Source organism: Mya arenaria, chromosome 9 (genome assembly GCF_026914265.1).
Source record: "Mya arenaria isolate MELC-2E11 chromosome 9, ASM2691426v1".
Classification (NCBI taxonomy): Eukaryota; Metazoa; Mollusca; class Bivalvia; order Myida; family Myidae; genus Mya; species Mya arenaria.
In genome coordinates, this window is record NC_069130.1 from 26,148,867 (window position 1) to 26,163,862 (window position 14,996).

Here is a 14,996-nt window from a genome sequence, read left to right on the forward strand (position 1 = left end):
GCTCGTGTATTAACCATATCTGCTCTAAGGAATGTAGCTCATGACCGTCAAACAATCGAAAACTCCAGCAATTTCTATTGATTTTTTCTTAAGATTCTCAGTTTTTGTAACCATTTATCGGTCTTGACATAAGATTTTAATTTTATTGATAACCTCAATTCAATCGTAAGCTGTCATATTTAGTTATTTCTCAAATACTGGAAATAAAATAGGCCGTTATCTGCTGGCATCACGATGTGTCAGTTACATTAAAAGTTGCGTCTAGTTGATATGCATCTGCTAAATCAGAACAACAATATATTCACTTTGATGAGGGTTAGCAATGGCAAGTGACCAAAGAATCGTATTGATACATTATGTAAATATAACTTCGATTTCGCGAAGTAAAAAAAAAACTCAAATGGAACTATTTTTTTTTTACAAAAACACAATGTTTCCATGATGCAAAACCTTTCCAACAAAGAGTCATTTTGGGTAGTTAGTGCTGAATTGCTGACCAATTAGCTGATGATATAGAAATAGATGGATACCTCTGACCAATTGACCTCAATAAAGGTAAACAATCAAATTTTAACTGGTAAAAATGAATGTCATATGAAGAGTTATTTAATTGTTCATTATGTACTATTAGTTTGTATTTTTTTGTTATGATAATTTGTAATAGTTGGTATATTCATAAGGTTTTGCTTTATTGCAAGCCACACACAAGTTGGCTAACTAACTTCATCGTCGATTATTTTAGTTCAAAGGAATTATCTCAACAACTCAATTCCTGTGTGTCATAAATATTGAGGCCCTTCACTAAATCTAAAAAACACAGAATATGGTGTTTCGTTACCTTGATAGGGGTTTAACTATTTTTGTATTAAAATACAATGTGTTAAGTCAAACAATGCAATGCTCTGAAATAATGTGCATGGTTAAGATATTCCTTTATAATGCTAACAAAGTTGAACCAAAAATAATCACTATGACATGTCGAACATTCAAACCATTCGTTAATTAGTAATCTGATTGGTTTACCACGGCCGAGTATCTTTTTTGACAATACGTCTGGTTTAAAATAATCAGAAGAAAAGCCACGCGACCTGGAAGCCATATTTTACTTACTCCGTGCTTTTCTGTACAATAGTTTAAAAATGGGCCAGCAGATTCTGAAGAGAAGACTTTGAAGTTTACATGACAAATTGTCATGATTATGTTTTTGCGTTGTAAATCTCTTAGGATTTATCCATAAAAAGAGGGTCATGGTTACACTGAGTGCTTTTGGGTATGTCCAATAACTAATCCTATAAAAAAGGTTTTTTTCCTAGTTGTAAACAACAACCATGACCTTTTGTTATTAAAGATACGGGGATCTATACAAGTGTACTACGCACATAACATATTCGTGTAAAAGTTCGTTATATGGTGACGTAATGAGTACATGTACATCTGTTGAATTGCTGTTGAAAATTGGATAGCTTTCATGACAGATTATTTTAGAGCTATCAATAGAGCACTTTAGAACACTACATTACGTCCTTGCAGCAATAATTTAAATCGATCAATATGATTAGAACGACTTAAATCAAAGGGTATCCGTCAATAGATGTCCACTATGGACATTCCTATGGCTGAATTTGTCTTTTTTTTAAATAGATGATGTTGATTAAATCATTCCCAACACACACACCTCAGTATCCTACATTAGTCTGTTTTATTGCATTAACACTATGAAGGTATAATGTTATAATACTGTAATGAGCTACAAATTAAAGTCCATACACATGACGAACCATTATCAGCAATACACTTATACATATGTCAATTAATATAGGATTGCACGAATACGTTTCTACAAAAAGGAGAAATAATGTATAGAATCAAGAATGTGTTTATTATCAAAACATAGTTTGACCAAAGTTTTGTTCTTTTTGAAAGCAAATGGTGGGTAAGTTATGATTTTAAACGCGTGTTACGAATTGCTATCTACTTTCAAGGAGGTGTCCCAATGTTCTAGAATGCGCTAAAATTACTTCTTGAAAGGTATTATAAAATAAACATGTATTCGAAATTAAATATTGATAATATAATATATTTAGCTAGACAAATTTTGATAGCTAAGCCCGAGTGAGGCATTTCAAAGATTGATGTTTATTCTATAACTTTTAAACATAACAATATGTTAGATATAAAAGCCTTTTATTCTAGACTTTGAACTGTAAGTTACTCCATTACAGTTTTTAAGACTTTGTGTGTTCCCAAAGTAAGGAAATTTAATTTGCATTGCAATATATAAAGAAGGAACAGTTTTGATATTTAATCTGTGTTACAAATATTATATAGGGTACAATTAAATACGGCATCATATTCTTGTTTCAAATGTATGATACTTATATACTTGTGCTACAAGACTTATATTAATGGAATTAAATGATTTATTTCTACCGGAGTTCCATAGAACTTCATACATGTACATATATCGTGGAGATTATTGAAACTTTAAAACAGTCATTGTGATTTGCGTCAGAACTGTATCCACACAGTCACGTCAAAATACTAGTTATAATTTATCTCATCACTATAAAATCGGGTTATATTGGAGATATAACGAGTGTTATCATTTGCTGAAATATTTGTTTAATAATTATATTTATTTTACATTAATTTAAGAACTATGAGGCAAAGAGTCATAGTCAAACTCTTAAATGTTTGCTCATAATAATCAAGGCGACATTCACGACATTCCCAACATCAATGACATTGACGAATGAAACTGTACCAATAGCGTAAATGGTATATCAATAGCTTTTAAGGGGACTGATAAAACATTTTGGGAGTACTCAAAATGCTAGTAAACCATGGACGTGGTGTCTCTTATACTTGTGCCGTACACCTTTGGTATTAACAGTGTGTGTATACCACGTGATAAATTACGTCATATATGCACATTTGGGAGGCAACATTTTGCTTAAAATGAAAACTTGAAACAAAGATAACTATTCGTTTACTACATCTTTTTAAATGAAACAAAGGGCAGACTATGCCCAGCCTTCGTTTTATTACCGGGGTTTGATACGGTGATTAGTTTCTTCAAACACTTCGACATAACTGTTTTTAAAATTATGTTTTGACAGTGCTCAATCAGGCAGCGGTTCTGCAAAAAGGTTTGTCGAAGTGTTTTAAGAAACTAAACCCTTAATCAAACTCTGGTAAAATATAGTAGGCGGAGCTCTATACGCGGCGTAGACTGCGCTACGGTTTATTTAAAATGGTGTAGAAATAGTAAAGTTATCTTTGTTTAAAGTCTTCATACAAAGCAAAATATTGCCTTCCGACGTAGCATTTATGACGCAATTTATCACGTGGTATTCACACACTGATTAAATGTGTTCACAGTGCTGATTAGACTATGAAAGTTGTAGCCCTGTGTGCCACACACCTTACACACTGAAGATGTACATCACTGCTGGTTTTTTTTTTCAGTTATATCGCTTATTCAGCTGCTTACACCTTACACATTGACGATGTACTCAGTGCTGGTTTAACCATGAAAGTAGTAGGCGTTATGCATGCGCCTTACACCAGTCACATTGAAGAATCATATGAAGTAAACACAGGTTTTGCTCCTGAATACCCTTATTACTTACCGTCTCCTGAGCAGAAAGTTTATGACATAAATTAAGCACATGCTTCTCATGTGGGTGTTCCAAGATAACAGTATCTAAATTATGCATCAAGTTTTAAGGATTCCTCTTTTATATCACATGACAGAAATTCCAATCAATCGAGACACTTTTTATAAGATTTTCGACTTTTATAGCCAGCGTAATAACATGATCGGTTTGTGATGCAAAGTGGCCGAACGTCGAATCAGCATAATCAGCGATTCAATTTCCAAAATTACGGTTGTCTGAACGTCAGTAATGAGATAAGCATTTCATATCATTTACTGTAAATAAGCAGTAACCTTGCTTGCCGAACCGATAACTGTCGACAACCTTACCTCGAGATATTATGCAGGTAGGTAAAATCAAAATGTTTATTTAGCTAAACATGTGATTCCTATGAACATAATATATTCAAGATAGATATTATTTTATTAATGACAAGTATGCACAAGTTTCTAGTTATAGAAAGGTTTAACCAGAGAACTCCGTTCACACCAAACTAATTATCATATCCACCTGTGAGATTATCGCGACACGTGATGAAGAGTGGACAACTATAGATTATTTCATCACTGCCCGACAATGATTAGCGCGTTTACCACCTGCCTTCATTTTCTTACAAACAAATGGCCGACGAAAAGACAAAATAGACAAAAGCAAACCCTTTTAAGGGACTTAAACTTGTTTATTGATCAAAGAAATATGAAGTTAATGTTACTGTAAATGACTCAGTATGTGTTGCTCATAAGAGCAAAAGCGGAGACCGTTTTTACACGTTAACTGCAAATTTTCATATGGTAAACGTCACCAGGTGTGAAGTTTTGAAGAATGAGTTGTTGTTTTTGTTTATCTTATTCTGTTAAGCAATGCATTTTTCGGGTGAAATGGCTGTAATGTTTAAGAAACAAACTTAAACTTAATTACTTTGAAGATGAGTTGTCCTTTTTGTATTAGTTGCAATAAGAAGAATATTATGAAGACTTCTTTGTTAAATGTTTTATTTTTGAGTGCTATACATGAAGTTGTTTTCTGAAAGAAATGGCAAGAACTTATAATATAAGTTTAATATAGATTTAGGTTATAAAATCGAGTAAAAATATACTATACTTAAACACGTTGTATAAAGTGAGCTTGGTTATTGCATTTATCATAAATCACTTTTATTTGAAAAAAGCTGATAACAAATAAAAAGTGCTTTAAACTCGTTTTAAAATGAAAGCATTTCAAAATGCGCTATTTAACACAACTTCCCGGCTAATATTGGTTCAGTGCAAAAGGAATTATCCGGCGTATGGAGTTTAACATAGTAGGTTAGTTTAATATGGACACCATTTCGATGGAAAATACGTTTGTTTATGTTTGGTATTTGTTCATATTGATCGATAAAATAACTCAACCTGAATACGCTCTAAAGAAAAGAAAATGTCACCATCATAAAGTGTTTTTATTTGTATGTACATGGTACTTTTGATTATTGTCAACAAAATATACGATTGTTTTTCAGGTTCGCTGTCTCTCCTGGCTTGTCAATATAAAGAGTTGAACGTCAGCGTGTTGTGCCGATAATTATATCAATTTAAGAGTACATTCACTTTCCACCGTCAAGCTGTGTATGCGTACATTCTCTCTCATTAGACTCTTTGTTTAATAGTATTGGAATGCTATTTACCTCAATTGTATATTAAAGCGAGGTTATATATTACTAAGTAATTGTTAAAGGTTGTTAAGTATGAACTGAGTGTTTCACTTAAGTATTAAAATGGTTAATGGTTTAATGCGACACGGTTTTATAAGCATTTTTGTGAATGTTCTTATAACAACCTTTCACATTTTGGTGGTCTACAATATATTGTGTAAACTATCCACCAACACTATTTAAATATACCGGTTTATCTGATAAAATCAATAACGACCTACTGCTATTTACTTACAAGTATTACCATACCTGATTATTATTCTGCCTTTTCATTGGACATCATTATACATACACATGAAGACGTACTGACACAGCAACAAGAATTAACTACTTTAAATAGTACATGCAAAGTCAATGTCTTCATCGTGCTCAATTATTAGAGGTAGAAACATGCGATAGTTCTCGATGAAATGGATACAGCACAAGAACATCCCTTCACGATCAAATGACCATGTGAAAGTTTACAGCCAGTCCTCCAAATGGAAAGAGGAATTCGGAACACAGGGTTTTGTGGCAAAAACATACACACAATTGAACTTCTTTTTTGGATAGCTCATCTAAACCATTTGAAACAAATGTTTAATGATATGAGTCATGGTTTCATGACGTACGTACGTCCTACGACCACACAGGCGGGCTAAAGGACGATGGCAATACCGAGTTTACTGGACCAACTGTGACCATATGAAGCAAATCAATCTTCCAAATGATGTAAGAGAATTTCGACACACATAGTTTCGTGACATGCATACACCATACGTCCGGACGGGAGGGTAGAGGTACGAGAGCTTTGATATTACGATAAAGCAAAACACTCAGATGGTGCAAACGTTAGACACACACTGTTTTGATACATAAGTGCGCTGTACAAAAGGACAGGAGTGCGAACGGGTATTTCCCCGAGAGAAGGTAACGTGACTTTATAACATGTTCCACGGTTTACTTTATTCTCAAATATTGCAAATAAAGAGTGTCGATGAACGGTATCCTCGCTCTTCGGACATTGCAGCTAGCCTCCTGATGAAGCGGTAGTGGTGACGGGTGTCTGGCAGACCGGGTTTAAGTGTGTTTCTATATGGCCACGTCCGTTAACAGTGGAATGATGGATGGACAGCCCGCGGCACTCTAAGCCTTCACCACACGGGCATCCAAAGTCATGCAGCGCGCCCCCAACATCTTCAGATTTAAGGCGACAGTGCATTTTAGACAAAATAATGTATTTGATATCGGTTTAAGAAGCATGCTTTACAAAACGGAACGTTTATATAATTATAACTAACATTATGTTTCAATATACTCGTTTACGTTAAAAGTTGCCAAAGATCCGTTTAAAATTAGAGGTAAATTGTCCTCAGAACTGTTATCAACTGATGTACTACATGACCATTACAGCTGCTCTCTTTATTCAAAATGACCAGCGAAATATTTCTCATAAGATATTAACATAAACAACTGATTCATTCAACATTTACTGGTTGATAAATAAGTGTTAAATATATTAAATGTTTAATAAAGTTTAAACTTATCTATATGACAACGACTGTGAGACAAGTTATTAAAACATTACAGTAATCACTCTAATTGGCACGTTGTTACGGGAGCGTGTGGTATTTTGTTGTGGGTGAAACCGGAGTACCCGGAAGAAACCCATTTGTCCGGTTTGGTTACCACAAATTAAACTCACATGCACCATGGCCGGGAATCTAACTATTGTCACCAAGGTGGGAAGTTATTCAATGTGAATTTTTAATTGTCTGAGTGTAAACCAACGTTTTACAGCGTAGGTATAATACTATTTACAATATTTGGAAAAATGAGGTTCGCCAATAAAATCCAGCCCTTTGAGCGTTCTTTCTCAATGACTTGATTCCTTACCGACTATATTTCAGGTATCGTTGAGCTGTTTGAAGTTTCGGCAGTACCCTGTGGACTCTTGTCCCCGGTTGTCTGGGTGAAATACGCAGCACATGCTGCCAGGACAGTCTCCGTCTGCCGAGCACACCTGCCCGCTGTACGTGGCAGAGTCAATAAGACTCTGAAAGAAACATGAAATATAAATATATAGATATAGAAGAGGTATCTTGATTTCGCTGTAACATCGTATTTTGTTTTAGGAATGGTCATTGATTTTTAATTGAATAAATAAATCAGCATCAAACATAATAATACTTTTCTACGATGATTTTAATAATAGAAAGGTGTGAAAATAAAGATAAGCATGTAATCTTTAATTTACAACAATATTCCGTATTTATTACTGTTTTCATTTCAAACTATTACTTTGACATATGTTTTGCTGTATCAGAAGTGATTCCAATCAAGTTTGAACTAAGGAGTGTAATTTATTTTTCTAAAAGTTAAGATGTTCACAGTTATTACCATACTGATCAAATTCAAAAACCATCATAAAAATGAATATACGTTGCAAAACAATAAGATTACTATAATCGCACAGTATATGAACTATATTTCTAGAAATGAATACAAAAAAACGTAAACATTCATGCCATATTGAATGTCCTGATCAACCTCACAATTCATACAAGAAAAGCTAGCATTCTTGCGAGTTTGCATACGGCGTCAATCTCACAATTCATATAAGAAAAGCACTGATGCAATCTGAATGCCTTGTTAATCTAACAATTCATTCAAGCAGTAGTTACATTCATGCGGTCTTGAACGTTTTAGTCAATTACACAATAAATTCATGAAGAGCTAGCATACATGCTATCTAGTTTGTCCTGGTCAATCTAGCAATTAATCCAAGAAACGCTAGCATCAATCTGATCTTGAATGCTCTGGTCTATTTAGACAATCACCCGATTAACGCTAGCATTTATGAAATATTGCATGCTTTTGTCAATCTAGCAACTCATGCGAGAAGCAGTGGAATTAAATCCTCCGATATTGATTTCAACTCTAAAGTAAATGACCAGTCACATCAAACATGAAGGGTTTTACATACTACGCTGCCTACATTTATTTGGATTTATTTCATATCACTTTAAATATGCCATGCAAATATTGATTAACTTAAACACTGCAAAGGACGAACCGACTCTGGTGACGGACACATTGGCCGTTCATGGACGATCTGATGGGCGCTCTCGTGCACAATCAGGCCCCGGCACTCTAGGCTTTAAAAATGGACACTAGATTTATTTTCTTTCCATAACCTTAAATCATATACGAGCTTAATCAAATCAGCTTATAACATTAAGGTAAAGCTATGCACGTGCTGAGTATAATTCTGATACAGTGTTTGTGTTGACAAAGTACTTTAAAACATAATTTACTCCTCTTCATGCTATAGTATTAACAATTTAATGCTAAAACATCATTTGACAATGCCTCTTAATATGTACAATAGTTTCATGACAATGCTCATTTAGTCATGAAAGTATGACATGCTATAGCTGCATAGTTCTAATACAATCGATAGCATGTTATCAAAGGGGAACGGTTACGATGAAACTGCAAACTAATTATATTGCTTTGTCATTGCATTATTTTCTCACAAAACAGTCAGAAGAAACGAAACTTTCCTAGCTTAGAGAATTTATAGGTCAGTTTATATTGAAGATAGCCATCTTGATACTTGACTTACGTAATTCATCCACAAAGAGATTGCTTTCTAGACCTAAAGTCGTCTTGCGACGTTCGCTCTCAATTGGAAATCTCATTTACGTTGTCTTTATATAGAATAAATTTCAATGCTGCCATCAGTGCGCTTTAAAATCGCCAAATTCTAGTACAGCTAAAAAAGGAGATATTTGTCTTTAATAAGGATGTATGACTATATTGCATTAGAAGAAAATCATTTGTAACGGAGCACCTAATTAAAAGCACCCTGTTACGAGCATGATCACAACAAAGAAGATATTTCGTACATTACATTTTTTATCAAGTGCAATGCCATTTTTCTGGTTTAATATAACCATCACGTATTTTTCTGTATTACACATGTATAATATGAATATCACTTTGCATGTCCGTAAACAATTCAATAGGAAACACTATTTGGTAATATTCCTGCAAGTCGGCAATTTTACATTTAAATCATAGAAAGAAAATGGAAAAGTTTCTCTTGATTTTATGAACAAATACATTCTTAAATCCTTCGTCACTTTATGTCTTTAAATAGGAAATTACTTCATGGACATATTAAAAGATTATGACCAGTTGACGGTTCCTCACTTAAACAAAGAGGAAATATATTAGAAATGAACAATTTGTCATTATTGCATTCGAGAAAACGCATCTTTAAAATCGATTTCAACAGAACATTATCATTATGAAAATTACCAAAATATAACAGATAAATGCCAATAAAATACGAGTAATTCACGTCCAGGCACAATCAGAATAGCGCGTGACAGTCTTGAAGAATAGCTTCAAGAGTTTAAAGAACACTTAAATTGCTATAAATAAAACAAGTTTTGAGCAATAAAACCCCCTTCATGGATATAATTAAAATGAAGGGATGGGGAATTTATTGGAAATGTTATTTCCGAGGATAAAATTATGAAACAAAAGAGGTTTATCGTAAAGATCAACACTGTATAAAAACGGTCAGTCCGGGCGTTGTATCAGTACATTAGGCTACAGGTAAGCTTTTCTCCCACCCCAGATAAGTAGATTAAAATATTTGGTCATGCTGGAAATGATAATCTGACCAATTGCCATTAAAGATAAAAGAAATACCCGTAAGGAATTATGTTTTTCACTACGTTTTCCAGCGAAACAATACATTTCACCCTATTTTTTAAACTAGAGTTGGAGAAGGAATTAAACTTCCCCTTGACCGTGGAAGATACTTATATTCTCCCCTCCCCAGATAAGTGGATACAAATATTTGGCCATGCTGGAAATCTTTTTCATGCAAAAGGGCAAAGATGAAACAAGTACCATTATGGACCGTCGTCTGCAGCACCATTGAAACCTTGTGGAAATATTTAAAATCCAAATAAATCATTTCTCTCTTCAAATGGTGCCAAAAAAAAGTTCATGCTGCATCCGTGAAACAATGCTGCACTTTCTTCAGAACTATTTAAAGAACGATTTGATTATATACATACTTTGAATCACTGCGCGCATAATTATAATAACCACAAGTTATCAAATATTGAAAATTGTTTTCACTTGATTTTCACAAAAGTGTTCGTGCGAAAAAAGGACGCTCTTGTAGGTTGGTTTAATCCCAACCCTCGCACCCAGGTCTGGATGAACCTTTCTTACACGAGCGATCGTGGAAGATACTTTTATATTTTTTGTATGAAATGAACAGATACCCCTGATGGGGGAAAGGCTGGGACATTTTACCCGTACGGTTGTATCTAAGTAAAAGGTGAGAGTTAATCATGTGATATAGTTTATTATTGTGTTAAGAACATGACATGTTAAGTTTTAAGTTCACCGTTTAATTCTACTCAAAACTCGTTACCTGTTTTAAAACACCGTGCATATTGCATTTTGACGAAATCCTATTGGGGATTCAAGAAAAAGGCGATATTTCTTTGCTAAAATGTCGCATTTATTCAATTTGTACAAAACATTTGTTCAGTACTTTAATGAAAAAGATGCGTGATATAACACAAACTATTGCGGTTTATCACAAGACAGACTTATTCAAAAAGATGCACGGAGGTAAATATCAAATCTCGCATATTTTTTATCGAATTTCAAATGAAAACACAATCTTTTCCTAATAATTTGAAACAAAAAAGATGCGAAAGTGTAACAAACAAATGGCCGTTTGTATTGCGAGGCTAAGGATCGCGATAGCCTTTATTTGATTCAGTAAACTTTTCCTTTTACTTTGTATTTGTATATAACTTTTCTCCCGACTTTACGGATTTTCTTCGTAATTTTCTATTAAGCATTTTTGAGTGAACACGTTAACAAAGGTTGTTTTAAAATTATAAATGTTCTACACTAGTAATATAACCCTGATATAAGTCGGTATGGTACAGAATCCCGGGTTTCAAAACAGATTATTCCTACCTTCCTACCTACCTACCCTATTATTGTTGAAGATGTTTTTTTGGCCTCAGACGAAATAAAGTCAAACAGCGTATTTAATACCCATTACGAAAGTTACACCTCTCGGTCTATAAACGATGCGCAGCTAAATGTCGAACATAACTAGGTCCAAGAAACAGTTTTCCCGCAATATTCCTGCCAACTCCCCGCACAGTCATACACATCTAGGTTATATAGTACTTCTACTCTCCTGCATGATCTTCATAAAAAAAGATTGTTTACGCAAGTTGGTTTCATAAGCATTGTTTTATAACAGTTTTATTTCACAACTGTTGCTTTATAATAACATTCTGGATGGGCCGAGATACCTAGAAATGTTGTCATATAACATGGTATATATGTGCATTTGTATTCTGAAGTATTCTACATGAATTACTAGGATCGTTGGTCAAATAAAAAATGAACCAATACGGGACTTATCATTATATTATAAGTTCAATCATAATGAAGTTCTAGCTATTACGCAACAGATAGAGGAATTAATATATTTGCATGAAATAACTGTTGCCCGCTTGCAGAATGATGTTGAGTGACACTTATCTCATAGTTTGCTCACAGATCAAACTTTTGATTTTTTATCCTCAATTGAAACATCATCCCTGGATCAACTTGAGTTGGCTTGCACGTTGATATTTTTTACGGATCTGACATTAAGTCTGTTTCGGCTTTCAGAAAATATGAATTGCGTTTGCAAAATGTGTAGATGCTCGTCAGCCATCATATTTGTTATAGATAATATATATATCAAAATGCGCTAGCGGTTTGTTGTCTCCTATTTGTTGTAAAAAAAAAGTATTAAATAAGACAAAAGGTCATTAGGTGCATTTTACCGTTTTTTGGATATACTCGAAAAGTGTTCGTATTTATCAGTTACAAAACTCACAATACTATTGTTCACACCAAAACTTATTTTGCAGGTTTGGTAATATGCGGATGAGGTGAGATATAACTATTTTTTCAACAAAAAAGCAAAACTATTGGTCATTTTAGCACTAAGTTGCGCAATAGAACGGCCTGATACGAACACTTGTGAATAAATCAATAACACCAAATAATCAAATGTCAAAGGTTCGATCTTAACAACATCTAAAAAACATTTTTACAACACATACTTCCAAATGTTACAAACATACAACCAAAGATCCTCATTAATGCGATATTTGTTTCATATATGCACAGTAAATCACCAAACATATTATCAGCAAACTATGGAATTCCCCAATATTTAACTATCTTCATTCCCAACAAGATAAGCAAATCCTGATGCCTCATATTTACATTAAAACATGCAAATCTGCCCAGACATAAAGTTTGCATCTTGATGTGTTGACTTTTGTGGTACATTAACATGCAACGTACTCCAAAAGAGACAGTTACCAAGGGTTTGTATTTGATGGATCCTCTGGCTCGAAATCTGCATGAGCTGCCTTCATTCAGAGCATAGCTTGATAAGATTCTCTAGTAACGGGTAACGCGAATGCATCTTTTGTTGGCGAACGCAGCTGTAAAGTCTTCCTGGCTTTTAGGAATAGTCGGTTTGGGCTGACATCAATATTGGGTTCATGGGTTTCTGGGTTGCATCTGAAAATGCCATTTTTCAGAAGTACAGGAGAACTTTTCGTTTCAACTTTGCGTTTCAACCTTTTTCTGAAAAAATGTTACATCCTGTCAGGGCGTAATATCCGAGAGTGTGTGCACATTTGGCTTTTGTTCTACGTCTACATACAATGTTGGCCATTGTGAAATGTACCGTGAGGGAATCTAAAAACAAAGCTTTTTTGACAAATTCACATTTTGTGTCCAATACAGCTTTCATATCTAACACGTTAACCTTCCCTAAAACGTCTTGAAAATTGTACTGAATGGAGCGAAAGACTTACCTGTTTATGGCAAATAGCCATATTATTCTCATTTAAGTATAAATATAATGGAATACTATATTTATTTTTTATCCAATTGATATTTCGACTTCTTTTAAAATGTCATATATTATATAATATTATGCACAAATTAAAAAGATATACATACGTAATATGATAATTTTGTGTTGTGGTGTGCTATGTTTCTTTATAGATCAAATAATGTAAAAAAAAACACAGTTCAAAAATTCAGATTGAAAAATGGACCGTATGTGGTTCTTACATCGACAACAAATGTAGACCATTGACATTTCACCTCATTTTTAGCATTATTTCGTCTTTTAAAGAGCGACAGCCGGTATAAATGATCAACCTGTACATCATAAAAGTCACTGGTTGTAAATGTGTTGCATTTAAACATTCTATTTTGGGCAATATATCTGAGGCAGAATAATCTCGAATTACATTGATTTTCGAACCTGCTACTAGTGTAGTTTGTCTTCTACTCAGAGGCTGAAGTGTGGGGAAATGTACGAATATGTTTCTCAGATCTTTGTGAAACATTATGTAAAGAAGACATATTTAACAATAACTGTAAAGTCAAATACATTTAAAAGATCCTTAAGTCTTTATAAAGTGTACTATTGAATCTTCAAATGAAAATATGATTAATTATCAATGTTTATTATTGCAAAGCTTACAGGCACAACTCTGAACGTATGCCCTGTTCCTCAGAGGCATTAAGTCATCGTCGGATACTCACAGCTAAACAATCTTCATTAATGCCTCAAACCCCATTCCTCAGAACCGAGACATTAAATCATCGTCGGATACTTACAGCTAGACAATCTTCATAATTGCCCTTAGCGGCAAAAAGTAGTAAAACCGATTGAAATATTTGCATGACAAAGGGAAATGTATGAAATAGTGATGTGGGATACTCACTAAAAATAGTTTAGTATCATATTTCATCGTTGTAAGTTTATGAATCAGTACGTTAAAATTTACATGTATCAACCGCATACCTTTCATACAATTTATCAAAATCTTCGCATTCGTCGACGATTAATTACTGCGTATTTGTATTGCTCTTTGCTGTTTCTTTTATCATTTTTTTTCAGGAGCGAATGACCTCATTTGTTTTTGTCAATATATAAAATACAATGAAAACTAAAAGGACAATAGTCGATAACTCTAAAATAAAACCCTTTTAAGAGGCAACCCTGTATGTAAATATATTGCCGTATTCTGAATAAGTATTAAATTCCTTTGTGTCTAAGATGTTTAAAAATTCTTGATTTGATACAGAAAATGTAAAAAGTGATTGCAGTGAAAACATTTTTGCATAAGAAATGTCAAAATTAAATGAAATGTCCGAATTAATGGGACTGGAGGGTACGCAAGGGGAAAGAATGCATTGACGCAATATTCGTTTGCGATCTAGTTTATATATTTGTGTATTTTGAGCTTCTGCCAATATTAAGATTAAAAACAACGCCGAAGTTATTGGAGAAATCAACTTGTTGCCATCTGCCAAGTCCCATTTTGTTAGTTACGACTAAGATTTTTCAATAAAGCGAGCTCAAGGAAAGTTTGTCTCGAGTGACATCTAATTCAAATGTACATATTTACACTTGTTGTACTATAAAGTGCCCAATCTTTTTAATCAATCGTATTCACAGTGTCTTACATAATTGCAAAGTAAGTTGTGCAAAGTCATAATGTTCAGAAATCGCAGTAACGTCA

General features: G+C 33.8%; 1 protein-coding gene across 1 annotated transcript; it reads right to left on the reverse strand.

Moving 5' to 3' along the window:
• Positions 1-6,358: 6,358 nt before the first annotated feature.
• Positions 6,359-9,032, reverse strand: LOC128245888 (uncharacterized). The gene is made up of 4 exons (XM_052964108.1): positions 8,957-9,032; positions 8,405-8,481; positions 7,240-7,384; positions 6,359-6,525 (listed from the first exon to the last, which is right to left on the reverse strand). Exons 1-4 carry the CDS (start codon positions 9,030-9,032, stop codon positions 6,359-6,361), a joined length of 465 nt encoding a protein of 154 aa, XP_052820068.1.
• Between the last annotated feature and the right edge of the window lie 5,964 nt (positions 9,033-14,996).